At 54.4% G+C, this 15,772-nt stretch overlaps 1 protein-coding gene across 1 annotated transcript in view; it reads left to right on the top strand.

Moving 5' to 3' along the window:
* Positions 1-15,772, top strand: part of PLG (plasminogen) — a gene marked incomplete at both ends in the record, with an annotated part of 43,273 nt that overhangs the window by 15,909 nt on the left and 11,592 nt on the right. The window contains 8 exons of the mRNA XM_081094584.1: positions 82-202; positions 1,623-1,741; positions 2,831-2,993; positions 3,878-4,023; positions 5,940-6,099; positions 8,550-8,737; positions 11,166-11,314; positions 12,862-12,955. Of these exons, the coding sequence (XP_080950710.1) occupies positions 82-202; positions 1,623-1,741; positions 2,831-2,993; positions 3,878-4,023; positions 5,940-6,099; positions 8,550-8,737; positions 11,166-11,314; positions 12,862-12,955 (1,140 nt within the window). The remainder of the gene's footprint in view (positions 1-81; positions 203-1,622; positions 1,742-2,830; positions 2,994-3,877; positions 4,024-5,939; positions 6,100-8,549; positions 8,738-11,165; positions 11,315-12,861; positions 12,956-15,772) is intronic.

The raw sequence follows: 15,772 nt of genomic DNA, 5'->3' as shown, positions 1-15,772 counted from the left end.
GAGCAGGGGGCGAGCGGTGTTCAAGGCGTTCCTGGTGGGGCGCTGGTTCTCACTTCTCCTTCCTCCCTGCCCGCCGCCCAGAGGAGTGCATGCACTGCAGCGGGGAAAACTACGAGGGCACGATCTCCAGGACCAAGTCAGGGCTCCAGTGCCAGGCCTGGGACTCGCAGACGCCGCACGCGCACGGCTACATCCCCGCCAAGTAAGTCCCCGGAGGCAGACGGGGTGCTCGCGGCTCCGCAGCTCCAGTGTTTACTGCTGATGAGGTGTTCATGTCCCTCCAGCAGCGAAGGAACCTGACGTTTCTGCGTCTCCCTTTGCCACTTCCCACGCGCCTACAGAGCAGCTCCCGCTCCCGCCCTGGTGGGTGCAGGGAGCAGAGGCCCACGGCTGTCGGACGCGCAGGGTCTCAGGCCCAAGGCCGTCTCTGCCGGAACCGGTCCTGGCCGATGCGTGAGCGCATGGAGAGCTGCGAAGCCCAGATCTGCGGGCTGGGGTGTCCCCCGCTCTCCCTTCTTCTCTCCACTCCCCGCTCCTTCGTTCCAGTGGAACTCCAGGCTCCCTGACCCACGACCTGAGGATGGGGGTTATGAGCCCTCAGTGTGTTTCTCTCAGTGCGCTGTTTCCGGGCAAGGACCCTAACTTTCACTAGACTCCCCAAGGGGCCAGGGATGTGCAACAGGAAGGGAGTCCCTGGCCTAGCAATCCTCCCCCACTTCCCACGGATTGTTCCGGAAACACCCCCCTTCCGTAGCTGCTTCTGATCTTTCTCTTCATTCCATGATGATGGTGGGACCTACTGCGACTTAAGAAAACTTAGAAAAAATGAGACTGAGCCCAGAGTTCCCTGTGGGAACCGTTGTACCTCCCATTCCAAACGGTTCGCGTCCAGGAAATAGAAGAAGATTCCCGAAGCCACTGCTGTTGGCTCAGTCGACCTGACCTAGCACCGGGAGCCTCAGACAGGGACGTGAGCCAAGCCAGAGGGCCCAGGCACGGCTCGCCTCGGGGTCTCAGCCCAGGGCCCACTGAGGGCTCCCTGCCTGCACCTGGGGCCAGGCGCTCATGGGATCACAACGCGCCCCTTTCCGCTGCTCTAAGCTCAAAGGCTGGCGGGACCCCAGCCTGGCAGACCAGCGGGTCGACTCTTCAAGCTCCGAAGATGGCAACTAGCAAGTTCCTTGTGTTTTAAAAATTGCTCTTATTTGAAACTGCGTAACTGGAGTTTGCTGACATCAGCTTTCCAGGAGGCCCACATGCCAACGTCACTAACCCTGTCCTATGGCTTACACATGTGTAAACTGCCGGGAAAATAGCCCTCCGGCCCCTGAGCGCATCTTCCTCGTGAGACCGCCATCTCCTCGAGGCCGGCCTGCTCCCTGTCGCCTTCCAGGGTGCTTGGCGGGGCCTGCAGGTGCTCCCTACCTGCCCATTTAAAGTGATTCTTAGCTGGACATGTTCCAGGCTATTTTTTATTTTATTTTTAAAAACATGGAATGCTCCACGAATTTGCGTGTCATCCCTGCGCAGGGCCCAGGCCAATCCCTGGGCCGCTCCGGTTTTAGTGTGTGCTGCCGGAGCGAGCGCTGTTCGTGCCATTAAACTCCTCCTCGCCCATCCAGGTTCCCAAGCAAGAACCTGAAGATGAATTACTGCCGTAACCCTGACGGGGAGCCCAGCCCCTGGTGTTTCACCACGAACCCCAACAAACGCTGGGAACTCTGTGACATCCCGCGCTGCAGTGAGTATGGCCCCACCCCGTCCACGGACCCTCGGCCATTCTGCCCTGGGAACCAAGAGAAAAGCAGGGCCCCATGATGCTGTGGGGTTTGGCTGCCCTTGTCAAACGGTCTCCTGGCTCCTCCAGGGAACTGTGTGAGCATCCATTGCTCACGGGTTCTGTGGGTTTTCCTGTCAAAGACCGGCATGTGGGCTCGGAAGGCAGCTCTGTGGCCTTCGCGGGGACATCAGACCCGTGCTTCCTGTCCACGCGTCTCATTCGCACCCAGAGTTCTCTCTGGCTGCTGCTCTGTAACAGGTGTTGCCTCTGAGGTCTGTCTCAGAAGGGCCGCCTGGGAGTGGGCAGTGGGAGAGGGAAGCCCAGGGCGGAGGGTGAACCGGCTCGCTTAGCAGGAAAGACCCAGAAGAAACACTTTTGTGAGCCTTTCCCTCGATGAGAGTGGGAAGAAGGGACTGGAGGTTCAGACAAGGGCGGCCATCAGGAGTTAGGGGGGCTCGCAGCCCGGGGGGCTTCTGCCCTTGGGCCTGACAGCCTTCCGTCCAGCGGGCACGGAGTCCCCCGGGCACTCCCCTTCTTCCTGATGTCACTCTCTCTTTTTGTCATCTTTTTTTTCTTCTTCTCTCAAGAATTTTGTGATTCTGGAAGTGCATGCTCTTTCTTGGAGACACATTTTGGCTTCTTTCCATGGCCTCTCTGTCGGCTTCCTGGGATGTTGGGCGGCATCTAGCTGTGTTCACTCGGGGAATCATTTATTCTTCGCAAAGGAGGTTGTGTCGCTGGTGTATGTGGAGATCTGGGGTGAGGGTGGCATGTCGATCCCTACATTTATGACAAACTGAGAAAGAAGACAGACAGCAGCAGCACTCCAAGGGCCTCGCTCCTGGAGGCGTTCCTCGTGAGGTGGTCTCGTAGGCATGACTCTACCAAGTCAAATTCTCCTAAAAACGATAAACCACTTTCCAGTTCCAAAGCGGGGGAGCAGCCAGCGGCCGGACTGACGCTCCCAGATCCAACTCCCCACCCCAGCCCTGCCGCCTGTGCCTTCCCCATTTCAGAACCACTCACGGCCATTTACTGTCCCTATTCAAGCAACCCCCCCGCCGTCCTCCGGCCCCACATACCAGTGTCTGAAGGGCAGAGGGGAAAGCTACGTCGGGAAGGTGGCCGTCACTCTCTCCGGGCACACGTGTCAGCGCTGGAGCGAGCAGACCCCTCACAAGCACAACAGGACCCCGGAAAACTTCCCCTGCAAGTAAGTCCGGCCCGGCTCCAGCCCTGCAGCCGAGCCAGGCGTGAAAGCCCACTGACCTGGCTCGAGCTTGAGCCACTCCAGGTGAAGTCCCTGCACTGACCACGGGCCAGTGCTGTGCACGGGGATAGTGAGTCAGCCCTGACTCCCGTGACGCGGGTTCTCCACTCCAGCAGCGGATGCTGTTAGAAATGCAAGATTCTGGGCCCTCCCCCAGGTCCGCTCAGTCAGATCGCAGAGCAGCGGGTGTGGAGAACACGGAAATCCCAGGGCTACGCTGGAGGGACTTGTTGTTGTTGCTAATCCGCACCAGAGGGTATTCTTCCCATTGATTTAAGAGAGAGTAAAAGGGAGGGGGGAGGAAGAGAGAGAGAGAGAGAGAGAGAGAGAGAGAGAGAGAGAGAGAGATGTGAGAGAGAGACATCGATTGGTTGCCTCCCTCACACACCCAGACCGAGGCCAGGGATTGAACCTGAAACCCATGTACATGACCTTGACCAGGAATTGAACCTGCGACCCTCTGGTCCAGGGGCCAATGGTCTAACCTCTGAGCCACACCGGCCAGGGCTGGATATGCTGTTTGAGGCAGGAACTCTGTGGGAAATCCCCATATGCTTTAGCATCCAGCACCATGCCCAACAGACAGCAGAGCTATTTTGCTTGGTGATCCCCAGTCGAGGAATACATTTTAACCATTGACCCCAGAGAAGCATTGGCGCCGTAATTCTCTGGGGTCCTAAAGAGCCCTTCCTCCGCTCACGTGCCCACCTACCCTTCAGGAGGATTAGCTGGCCAAGCGTCCAATATCCCTATGAACCAGCCTGCGCGCTCCTTGTCATGTCATGGAGCCCATGTGGAGGGTGGAACTCACACCGCGTCTTTTCCAGAAACCTGGAGGAAAACTACTGCCGCAACCCTGACGGAGAGTCGGCTCCGTGGTGCTTTACAACCAACAGCGAAGTGCGGTGGGAGCACTGCAAGATCCCGTCCTGCGACTCCTCCCAGGTGTCACCGGAGCAGACGGAGGCCACAGGTAGCAGAGGGGCTGAGCGTGGAGGCTGACCTGGGGGCCCCCGCTCCCGCGCTTTGTCTAGGGTTGCGTTCTGCTCTGCTCAGAGAGCGTGCTCCGGGGTGTCACTTACGTTAAACCTGTGGAGGCAGTTTCCTGGTGGAAGGAGGGCCTTCTTGGTGAGCGTGTCCTGTGCTCTTAAGAAGGAGGAGGCTTCAGCTGTTGGTGGAGAGGGTTCCATAAAGGCAGCAGGTCAAGTTGATTAGCACTGGTTTGCACTTCTCAGTCCTCACTGATCTTCTTCTTTAAAAAAAAATAAATAAATAAATAAAAATATATATATATATAATTATATATACATACTAGAGGCCCGGTGCACAAAAATTTGTGCACTCGGGGGGGGGGGCGGTCCCTCAGCCCAGCCTGTGCCCTCTCGCAGTCTGGGACCCCTCAGGGGATGACCACCTGTTGGCTTAGGCCCGCTCCCCGGGGGATTGGGCCTAAGATGGCAATCAGACATCCCTCTGGCAGCCCGGCAGCCCTCGGGGCATGTCCACTTGCCAGTGGGGAGCAGGCCTAACCTGCAGTCGGACATCCTTAGTGCTGCTGAGGAGGCGGGATTGGCTCCTGCCACCACCAATGTGCTGGCAGCCAACAGCCTGGCTTGTGACTGAGCAGAGCTTCTCCCATGTGAGAGCGCCCTGACCACCAGAGGGCAGCTCCTGCATTGAGCATCTGCCCCCTGGTGGTCAGTGTGTGTCATAGTGACCAGTCATTCCCAGTCCTTCTGCTGTTAGGGTCAGTTTGCATATTACCCTTTTACTATATAGGATAGAGGCCTGATGCACGGGTGGGGGCCGGCTGGTTTGCCCTGAATGGTGTCTCGGATCAGGGTGGGGGTCCCGCTTGGGTGCCTGGCCAGCCTGGATGAGGGGATGATGGCTGTTTGCAGCTGGTCGCACCCCCTTCAGGGTGGGGTCCCCACTGGGGTGCCTGGCCAGTCTGGGTGAGGGGCTGAGGGCCGTTTTCAGGCTGGCGGGTGACTGAAGCTCCCAACCTCTCCTTTTTTTCCTTTTTTTTTTTTATTCTGGGATTTATTTACCTTCTATGGCTGTCACTGGAGCTGAGAGCCGGCTTTAGCTCTGAGGCTCAGCTCCAGCTCTGAGGCCTCAGCTGCTTAAAGCAGGGATCTGGGTTTGTTTGGCTTCTATAATTGAAACACTGTTGCAGCTACAGCTCTGAGGCCCGGCTGGGTGAAAGCAGGTTTCTGGGGTTTGTTTAGCTTCTATAATTGCAACATTGTTTCTTAGAGTGCAAGCTCAGAGCCCAGCAGCGGCAGGTGGGGAACCTTGGCTTCCTCCTTCACTGGAGCAAGCAAGCTTCCTGTTCGCTTCAGCTGCCTGGCTGCCGGCTGCCATCTTGGTTGGCAGTTAATTTGCATATCGCCCTGATTAGCCAATGGGAAGCGTGTCGGAGGTATGGTTAATTACCATGTTTGTCTATTATTAGATAGGATATTTTTAATATATTTTTATTGATTTCAGAGAGGAAAGGAGAGGGAGAGATAGAAACATCATAATGAGAGAGAATCATGGATCGGCTGCCTTCTGCACACCCTCTACTGGGGATCGAGCCCACAACCCAGGCCTGTGCCATGACCAGGAATCGAACCATGACCTCCTGGTTCATAGGTTGATGCTCAACCACTGAGCCAAGCCAGCTGGGCTTCCCCAAGTTTTACATTAAATATTTACCTAAAAACCGAGGTCGTTAAAATTCTGGAATGTTACGGATCCGCTATTTCCTTTGCGTGCCCATCTGCCTGCTGACCAGGAGCAGTGTGAACGTACATACAGAGGCTGCTGTTCTGGGACTGTCACTGCTTCACACATCTCTCCGTCCTCGTCATTATTCACTGACTTCTTCCACTTCCTTTTCAGTCCCACCCGAGCAGACCCCCGTGGTCCAGGAGTGCTACCACGGCAACGGGCAGAGCTACCGCGGCACCTCCTCCACCACCATCACGGGGCGCAAATGCCAGTCCTGGTCATCTATGACCCCACACCGGCACTTGATAACCCCAGACAAAGTCCCCAACGCGTATGTCTTTGCTTTTCAACGGTCAGAGAAGCCACGGCTCACTTGGGCTAGTTAGAAGGGACTTGTTTACGCTAACTTCTTAGACCCAAACTTCTCTCGGCTCCAGAATGCAAGGCACAGTATCTCGGGTGCCTTGTTTTTGAGCAAAAATTCCCCAAGAAGAGAAGTTGGAGGAGGGCTGTCTTTCCTGAGCAGTTTTGTAGAAGCCGGGGGGTTGGGACGTATGGAGGGGTCATGATTACATGAGTGGAAAGTTCAGGAAGACACATGACCTGATGATTAGCAACGGAACCACCCACAACACCTGCTTCCACCAAGGCTGCCGTTCAGTTGTGGCATTGGGTTATAGCCACAGACATGACGTCTGTGTGGGCCCCTGGGTGGCGGTGTCTACAGCCTGACCTGTTCAGACCCATCGGGTCCTGAGTGTTATGGTCTGAGGGGACCTGAGGTGCCAGGACACAGAGAGGGAAAGCAGGAAGGCAGATGAGTCAGGGCGTAGACAGGTACTGGTAGGAAAGGCAGGGAAGTGACCGAAGACCAGGGCTGAGCAGACAGCCTTTTTGCCACGAATGGATAAGCCTTTGAACACCTCCAACTGCTCAGCCACCTCTGGCTGGCTTCCTTGAATCGTGGGCCCCAGCCACGTGTCTGAGGTATCTACAGGCATGGCCTCGGATTCCCACATTGCCTCATTGTTTCCGGCAGCCCCAGGTCATGGGTCTAGGCTGGAGAGGGGAGTCCACGGCTGAGAATCCCGCGAGGCTAGGGCAGTGTTCCGGGGAGGCCCTGGGGGACCAAACCACCAGCATCCCAGGTTCCTCACCTGCTGTTTCTTACCCAGCATTTCCCGACTCCTCCGTAAGCCCTCAGCTCCCTCAGCTCCCTGGTCTACCCGTATGTCTCCCTTCGCCCCTCTGTCCCGCAGTTCTTCAGCCTCATCCCATTCCCAGGCCTGGGTGGCTGCAGCGAGGGAGGTGGGACAGGTGGGGGGAGTGAGGACAGTGCGGGGCGCCTCCTGTCCCCCCAGAACGCACCCCATGGAAACGATGTCGGGCCTGGGAGCTAGTTTCCAGAAGTCCCTCCAGCCCGGAACCTGCTCGATCCACCAGATGGAGTATTTGCAGTTACATTGTGCTCATGGCTTCCCACTGGGAATGCATAGCATTTAACCACAGCAGGAATGAACGGACTGGGAAGGCTGCCAGGCGTGCCATCATTTTCACTGTCATTTCTTCCTCAGGGAGATACATTCAGTTCCAGCTTTCACAGCCCAATGTGGCCATATATAGAGACACAGACACAGATACAGAAGTATGCGTGTGTGCATAGAAAAAAATCTAAAACACACACTTCAAAATCCATGTTGGTTATCCCTGGGAAACATAGTTAGCATTCCCAGGGGAAGGAGATATTCTGACACTTTCTTTACACATTTATATGCCATCTTAGCTTTTACATGGAGCATATATTAACTTTTATTTGTTAAATAAAAATTGTGATCTACTAGAGGCCTGGTGCACGCATTCGTGCACGGGTGGGGTCCCTTGGCTTGGCCTGTGGGGATTGGGCGGAAACTGGCAGTCCAACATCTCCCGAGGGGTCCTGGAGTGTGAGAGGGTGCAGGCCAGGCCGAGGGACACCACCAGTACATGAATCCGTGCACTGGGCCTCTAGTATGCATATAAGATCTTTGGTTAATCTCTTCCTGCTCTCCTGCTCTCCCTCCTTCCCTCTGAGATTCATCAGTCTGTTCCATGTTTCCATGCCTGTGCATTGAACGTCTGCCCCCTGGTGGTCAGTGCCTGTCATAGCTACTGGTCGGTCAGCCAGTTGCTTAGGCTTTTATATATATAGATTTAAAAGTTGTTTTGACATTGAGGACCTGTGCTTGTGGCACTGTAATAATTAGCACCTTTCATATCTTTAGTGGAAATATTGCAAAGTCACTTAAGACTTTGTTAAGGCTCTCTCTCTCTCTCTCTCTTTCTCTCGCTCTCCCCCCTCCCCCCACCATTCCCCATTCTAAGCTCCCATGGCCCTTCTTTGCCTCTGGAACTTGTTTCCTGAGCCCATTTCTTCTACCGCTCACTTCGACCACTGCGACTTTCTAAGTAAACCTCCTCTTATTAAAACTAAGACTTTGGCTCTAGCTGGTTTGGCTCAGTGAATAGAGCATTGGCCTGTGGACTAAAGGGTCCCAGGTTCGATTCTGGCCAAGGGCACATGCCCATGTTGCAGGCTCAATCCCCACCCACCCACCCCCCAGTAGGGGGCATGCAAGAGGCAGCCAATCAATGATTCTCTCTCATCATTGATGTTTCTATCTCTCTCCCTTCCTCTCTGAAATCAATTTTAAAAAAAGACTTTGTTAACACAACACTCAGAGGGTGCGGGGTGCCCCTGCGGACTCTCCCCCCCACTCACGCCCTCTCGTGTGGCATTCGCAGCGGCCTGACCATGAACTACTGCAGGAATCCCGACGGCGACAAGGGCCCTTGGTGCTACACCACCGACCCCAGCGTCCGCTGGGAGTTCTGCAACCTGAAGAAATGCTCCGAGACACAGGGGGCTGTCGTGAACGCCCCGTCCGAGGACCAGCCTGTCGGTTCCCAGGGCTCTTCGGAAGCAGAAGCAGGTGAGACGTGGTGGCCAGACTGTGCGCTTGGGCCCTGGGACGAAAGCCCGGGGAAGCGGATGGATGCAAAAGCTGGTTGCTATGGGAACCTGAATACATGTGGAAGGAAGCCTCTCCTGTCACGGGGGGGTGGGGGGGGGGTGGGGCCGAGCTGCTGCTGCTGGTGGACAGGGGGTGAGCCCTGGGGACCAACTGGCTGTGGTGGAGGATGGCATAGTGAGCCGGGGGGTGGGAGGTTGGTAATGCCGGCATTAGCTGAAATAGGACATTCTATTTTTAAATTAAAAAAAATATGTTTATTGATTTCAGAGAGGAAGGGAGAGAGAGAGAGAGAAACATCAATGATGGGAGAGAATCATTGATCAGCTGCCTCCTGCACGCCCCCTACCGGGGAATGAGCCTGCAACCCGGGCATGTACCTTGACCAGGAATCGACCCTGACCTCCTGGTTCATAGGTCAAGGCTCAACCACCGAGCAACCCCAGCTGGGCTGAAATAGAGCATTCTAGAAAAGCACGTCCCTGCCTCCTCCATAGAGGAATAGAAAGGGTTAATTTGGTTGGGAACACGCTGAATTAGGGGAGCTAGGCAGGCGCATGAGGCTCCCGACAAACACTGCGGAAGTGGCTGTGCGGCCGCAGGGTCACCGGCCTCAACGTCAGAAGGGGCTGTCCCCTGACGCGGAGCCGGAAGTGGTCCCATCCCCCTGCTCCCTAAGCACCTGGTCCTGTGGTTGCCGGGCAGCAGCGAGGCCTCTGCACCTTCGAGGGGTGGGAATACCCAGGGGCTCCCTCTCCCCGCCCACGTGCATGTTGGGTAATGTGTTCGTCGGGTAATGTGTTAGACAGGTAACGTGTTAGACCCCCAATATGTTAGACCGGTAACGTGTTAGACAGGTAACGTGTTAGACCGGTAATGTGTTAGACCGGTAATGTGTTAGGGGTCGCACAGCTCATCTGGCCACTTTCGGGTCTTCAACGCCTCCAGACGGTGGTGCTGAGAAGGACCAGGTTGGAAGTCGAGAGCCTCTCTTCCCTGAGGTGGGCTCGGCTCCCCCACAATGTGGGGGCCTCGCCTGCTCCCCCCGGGACCGGTGAGCCATCTCTCCTTGCGCAGAGTCCCGCCTGGGTCCCTCCTGGATAAACCCGGGGGGACCTCCACGGTTCTCCCATGTGTCGGTGCCACAGTTAGTGCATGGGTAACCCACATGCCCCAGTCCTGGCAAATGTTGGGGTGCAGACTGCCCAGCAAGGCCCCTTCCTCACTCTTTGGATTTTCCAAGTGGCCATCAGGGCGCTGGTGCACCGCCCCCCACCCCCACATGGGTCCCACATCCAATTCTCAGAGGGGTCCCGGGGAACCCCCTCCCTAGGTTTGAGATGCGGGACAAGCTTGGGGAAGGCATCCATCACCCTGTTACCCTTTTCACCCCAGAGGGTAGGGACACAAAGCACAGCTCCAGCCAAATAAGATTTTCTAGAAGAGCCTCTATGTGTGCACCCCTTTACCCCCCTCCCCCCCATGAGAGTGAGGTGCTCCAGAGCTGCCCCGCAAATTCTCCTGGGCGCCGGCCACCACTCGGTGGGGTCAAACCAATGAGCTCAGTGTCCTGGCCCAATTTCCATTCCAGCCCCTGCTCCACGCACAGCTGTTTCCAAGCCCACGTGCATGTTGGGTAACGTGTTAGTGGATAACGTGTTAGATGGGTAACGTGTTAGACTGGTAACGTGTTAGACAGGTAATGTGTTAGACAGGTAATGTGTTAGACCGGTAACGTGTTAGTTGGGTAACGTGTTAGTTGGGTAACATGTTAGACGGGTAACGTGTTAGTTGGGTAAAGTGTTAGATGGGTAACGTGTTAGACCGGTAATGTTTAGACGGGTAACGTGTTAGACCAGTAGTGTGTTAGATGGGTAACATGTTAGTTGGGTAATGTGTTAGATGGGTAACGTGTTAGACGGGTAACGTGTTATACCAGTATTGTGTTAGATGGGTAACGTGTTAGACGGGTAACGTGTTAGACCAGTAATGTGTTAGATGGGCAACGTGTTAGTTGGGTAACGTGTTAGATGGGTAACGTTTTAGATGGGTAACGTGTTAGACCGGTAATGTGTTAGGTGGGTAACGTGGTAGTTGGGTAATGTGTTAGACGGGTAACGTGTTAGATGGGTAACATGTTACACCGGTAATGTGTTCGATGGGTAACATGTTAGACCGTAACATGTTAGACTGGTAATGTGTTAGACAGGCAACGTGTTAGACGGGTAACATGTTAGACGGGTAACGTGTTAGACAGCGCCCACCACCCCAGCCTCCTGGGCTCTGCACGGTGCACCCACAGGGCCCGACATTGGAGAACCTGCCGCTGCCGTGCTTAAGCCTCCTCCCCGGGTCCGTGGGGCCTGACCTGCGCCCTCTCTCCCCGCAGACTGCATGCTGGGCAACGGGAAGGGGTACCGGGGCAAGAAGGCCACCACCGTGGCCGGCACCGCCTGCCAGGCCTGGGCCGCCCAGGAGCCCCACAGACACAGCATCTTCACGCCGGAGACGAACCCACGGGCCGGGCTGGAGAAAAACGTAAGCCGCTCTCCGCCTTTTGCTGGCTGACCTTAGCAAACAGAATCGGTTCTGCCGCGGTGAGGCAGCCTGGACTGATCTTCGGGGTGTGTGGGGGGACCATGCGGGGTTTCGGGGGCCGAGCCTGCAGCAGGAGCAGCACCGGTACCGTCAGCACAGGAGCAGCCCGGCCTCCCCGCCGCAGGCCTCCCTCCCCATGCTCTTCCCTCCGCGCTGTTTCTAGTTTCCAGTGTCCACCCTCTACCAGCGGTCCTCAGCCTTCCTCACGCCGCGACCCTTTAATGCAGGTCCCCATGTTGTGACCCAACCATAAAATTATTTTCGTGGCTACTTCATCACTGTAATGTTGCTACTGTTATGAATCGTAATGTAAATATCTGATATGCAGGATGTATTTTCATTGTTCGCGACCCACAGGTTGAGGATCTAGAGCAGCTGTGGGCAAACTACGGCCCGCGGGCCAGATCCGGCCCGTTTGAAATGAATAAAACTAAAAAAAAAAAAAAAAAGACCGTACCCTTTCATGTAATGATGTTTACTTTGAATGTATATTAGTTCACACAAACACTCCATCCATGCTTTTGTTCCGGCCCTCCGGTCCAGTTTAAGAACCCATTGTGGCCCTCGAGTCAAAAAGTTTGCCCACCCCTGATCTAGAGTCTAGTTCCTGGTGATCAATGTGATTCGTGACCTTATGGTCAGACTTTTCTAGGAAAAACATTTGGGTGGGCCATTGGGACTCCCCACAGTAGGATTTCCCAGTCTCTCACACTTCTTTTTCTTTCTTTAAAAATTTTTTTAAAAAGACATATATATATATATATATATATATATATATACACACACACACACACACACACACATATATATATATATATATATATATTTAATTGATTTCAGAGAGGAAGGAAGAAGAAAGAGAGAAACATCAATGATGAGAGAGAATCATAAATCAGTTGCCTCCCGCATGCCCTGCACTGGGGATGGCGCCCACAACCCGGGCATGTGCCCCAATTGAACCATGACCTCCTGGTTCATAAATCGATGCCAACCACTGAGCCGCGCCAGGCTGCTCACACTCCAGCTTACTTCAGAGCATGCATAGGAAGGACCAGGAGACACAGTCTCTCGTGGCTTGACCCACGGACGGTGCCCAGCCCAGGGCATCTGCATGTCTGAGCCACCAGCAAGCAGGTTCTGTGGTGACCCAGGCACAGGATGAGTCAATCATGCCCTGTGGTCCTATTGGGCACCTCTACCGCCTCCACCCACAGGAGTTCCCTTTTACAGTCTCCACATTAAGTCCCCTGAGAGGCTCCACCCTCCCTCTGGGGCGTGGCCTCAAGGCTGGAGCTCCTTTGGGATAAGGAGACATGACCAATGGGCTGAAATGAGTCAGAAGCATCCTAAAGTTTACACCCCCCGGCCCCCCACAAAGGAGCGCTTACCTTTCCTCTTCTGAGGGCAGCGTGACTGCCCATGCCCAGGCCCCCCACTCCCGCCCCGTGCACGCCGTCCCCCATCCCTGAGCAGCACCTCTCTTCCAGTACTGCCGGAACCCTGATGGTGACGTCAACGGGCCCTGGTGCTACACGACGGACCCCAAGAAGCTGTTTGACTACTGCGACGTCCCGCAGTGCGGTAAGCTGGCTTCATTTCTGAAAGGAACCGACTTCTCGGACACATGCAGCCTCGCATCCTTCATGCGGGTCTGAGAGAGAAGGGCTTGCAAGCTGGGCTTTCCACTGGGCTGCCCTTCCTCCCCCCGCCCACCCTTCAGCCTCCTCCCTGAGCCCTCTCTCTTCATCATTGAAGATGCCCACCTCAAACATAAGTTATTCTATCTAATAATAGACAAACATGGTAATTAACCGTACCTCCGACATGCTTCCCATTGGCTAATGAGGGTGATATGCAAATTAACTGCCAACCAAGATGGCAGCCGGCAGCCAGGGAGCTGAAGTGAACAGGAAGCTTGCTTGCTCCAGTGAAGGAGGAAGCCAAGGTTCCCCGCCTGCCGCTGCTGGGCTCTGAGCTTGCACTCTAAGAAACAATGTTGCAATTATAGAAGCTAAACAAACCCCAGAAACCTGCTTTCACCCAGCCGGGCCTCAGAGCTGGAGCTGCAACAGTGTTTCAATTATAGAAGCCAAACAAACCCAGATACTTGCTTTCAGCAGCCGAGGTCTCAGAGCTGGAGCCAAGCCTCAGAGCTAAAGCCAGCTCTCAGCTCCAGTGACAGCTATAGAAGGTAAATAAATCCCAGAATAAAAACAAAGAAAAAAAGGAGAGGTTGGGAGCTTCAGTCACCCACCAGCCTGAAAACGCCCCTCAGTCCCTCACTCAGGCTGACCAGGCACCCCAGTGGGGGTTGTGACCAGCTGCAAACAGCCATCATCCCCTCATCCAGGCTGGCCAGGCACCCAAGCGGGACCCCCACCCTGATCCGGGACACTCTTCAGGGCAAACCAGCCGGCCCCCACCCATGCATCAGGCCTCTATCCTATATAGTAAAAGGGTAATATGCAACTCACCCTAACAGCAGAAGGACTGGGAATGACTGGTCACTATGACACACACTGACCACCAGGGGGCAGATGCTCAATGTAGGAGCTGCCCTCTGGTGGTCAGGGCGCTCTCACATGGGAGAAGCTCTGCTCAGCCACAGCCAGGCTGATGGCTGCCAGTACAGCGGTGGTGGTGGGAGCCTCTCCTGCCTCCTCAGCAGCGCTAAGGATGTCCGACTGCAGGTTAGGCCTGCTCCCCACTGGCAAGTGGACATGCCCCGAGGGCTGCCGGGCTGCCAGAGGGATGTCTGATTGCCATCCTAGGCCCAATCCCCCGGAGAGTGGGCCTAAGCCAGCAGGTGGTCATCCCCTGAGGGGTCCCAGATTGCCAGAGGGCACAGGCCGGGCTGAGGGACCCCCCTCCCCCCCCCCCCCCCCGAATGCACAAATTTTTGTGCACCTGGCCTCTAGTTTACTTATATTCACTTACTTTAAATTATGTATTTGTTGGTTGAATGATTTTAATAATGCATTTCAATTCCACCACCACGTTCAGTTCAGATAAGAAATAAGTAAAAATAAAGAGAAACTTTCGATTCTGTTCTGAATGGAAAACCGGACAGCAGTGCTCTCTGTAGCTACCCTTTCTTAGTGCATCTGTGATGCCTGTTCTGTCCGAGGCTCAAGGACAGGAACTAAGCTCAGCACCAGAGTAGCATGTCATAATGTTGCGTGTTTCCTGTTTTAAAAGATTTTTCTATGTGTATGCGCAGCACAGGCTGTGACAAAGGGAAAGTTATTTGGAAAATTCAGGCTCCAGGTTTGAGAGAGGGTAGAGCCTCTGGTGGGATGGAAAGAAACCCCCCGCAGTGTCGTTATGAACAATGACTTACGCTCACGTTGCTGAGGGTCTGTAGGGCGCCAGGCAACAGGAGAGCATTTGTTGATCCTGAACTGTCCTGGGCACGAGCAGGTGCCACCAAGGATGGACACTGACTTTTCCTCCTGGACCCTGTGCCCAGCGGAGGGGAGCAGGTGGGAGGGAAGCGGTGCAGGCAGTGATGTGTTATCTCTGGGCCCTTGGTGAGTCTGGGAGGCTGCTGGGAGGGTGGTCTGGAGCCTGGCTGGGAGAGGTAATAGTTCAGGTTAGGGAAGATTATCCTTGCTACTTACAATCACATACACACATCTCTATATATAAAAGCCTAATATGCTAAGTGTCCGACTGATCGGTCGACCATTCAGTCAACTGCTTGACCAGTCACTATGACACACACTGACCACCAGGGGGCAGATGCTCTGACTGGTAGGTGAGCTTGCTGCTGGGGTCCGGCTGATTGGGACTGGGTGAGACAGGCCAGACATGCCCTGGAGCCCTCCCATGGTCCCTCCCTGGCCGGTCAACCTCCCACGGTCCCTCCCTGGTTGGCTGGCTCCTATTGGCTCCAATGGGGACTGGGCAAGACAGGCCAGACACGCCCTGGAGCCAACCTTCCACGGTCCTGCCCCGGCCTCTAAAATATTTCTTCTAATTAATTTCCTTTCAATGTGCACAAATTTGTGCACCAGGCCTCTAGTATGTACATATGTGCACACAGAGACTCCCATTTAAAAATACCCTATTACCAAGTTTTATATATAGCCCTGATGTGAAATTTATACACAATTCACCACAGTCATTTTTTTTTTATAACAGCTATTTCTCTTGAGTTAATGGTTGCACACAACATTATATTTTCTTACTAGGATTATAGAAGTCTTCATATATGCACACGTTTGCTTTATTTATCAGAAAGTGTGCTTTTAGGTTAGTTTACTGAAAAATATATGGATATGTGTTTTTACAAATTTTGATTGATTTGAATAATGTACTGAACAAGATCATTATGGAAAGATTTGGTGTTCATTTAATAAATGTAGAGCTTAAAAATATACCCTATTGCCTTTCAGC

Source organism: Myotis nattereri (genome assembly GCF_964212035.1).
Source record: "Myotis nattereri genome assembly, chromosome: 6".
Classification (NCBI taxonomy): Eukaryota; Metazoa; Chordata; class Mammalia; order Chiroptera; family Vespertilionidae; genus Myotis; species Myotis nattereri.
The sequence above is the reverse complement of the archived record's forward strand: the minus strand, read 5'-3'. Positions and strand labels throughout refer to the sequence as shown.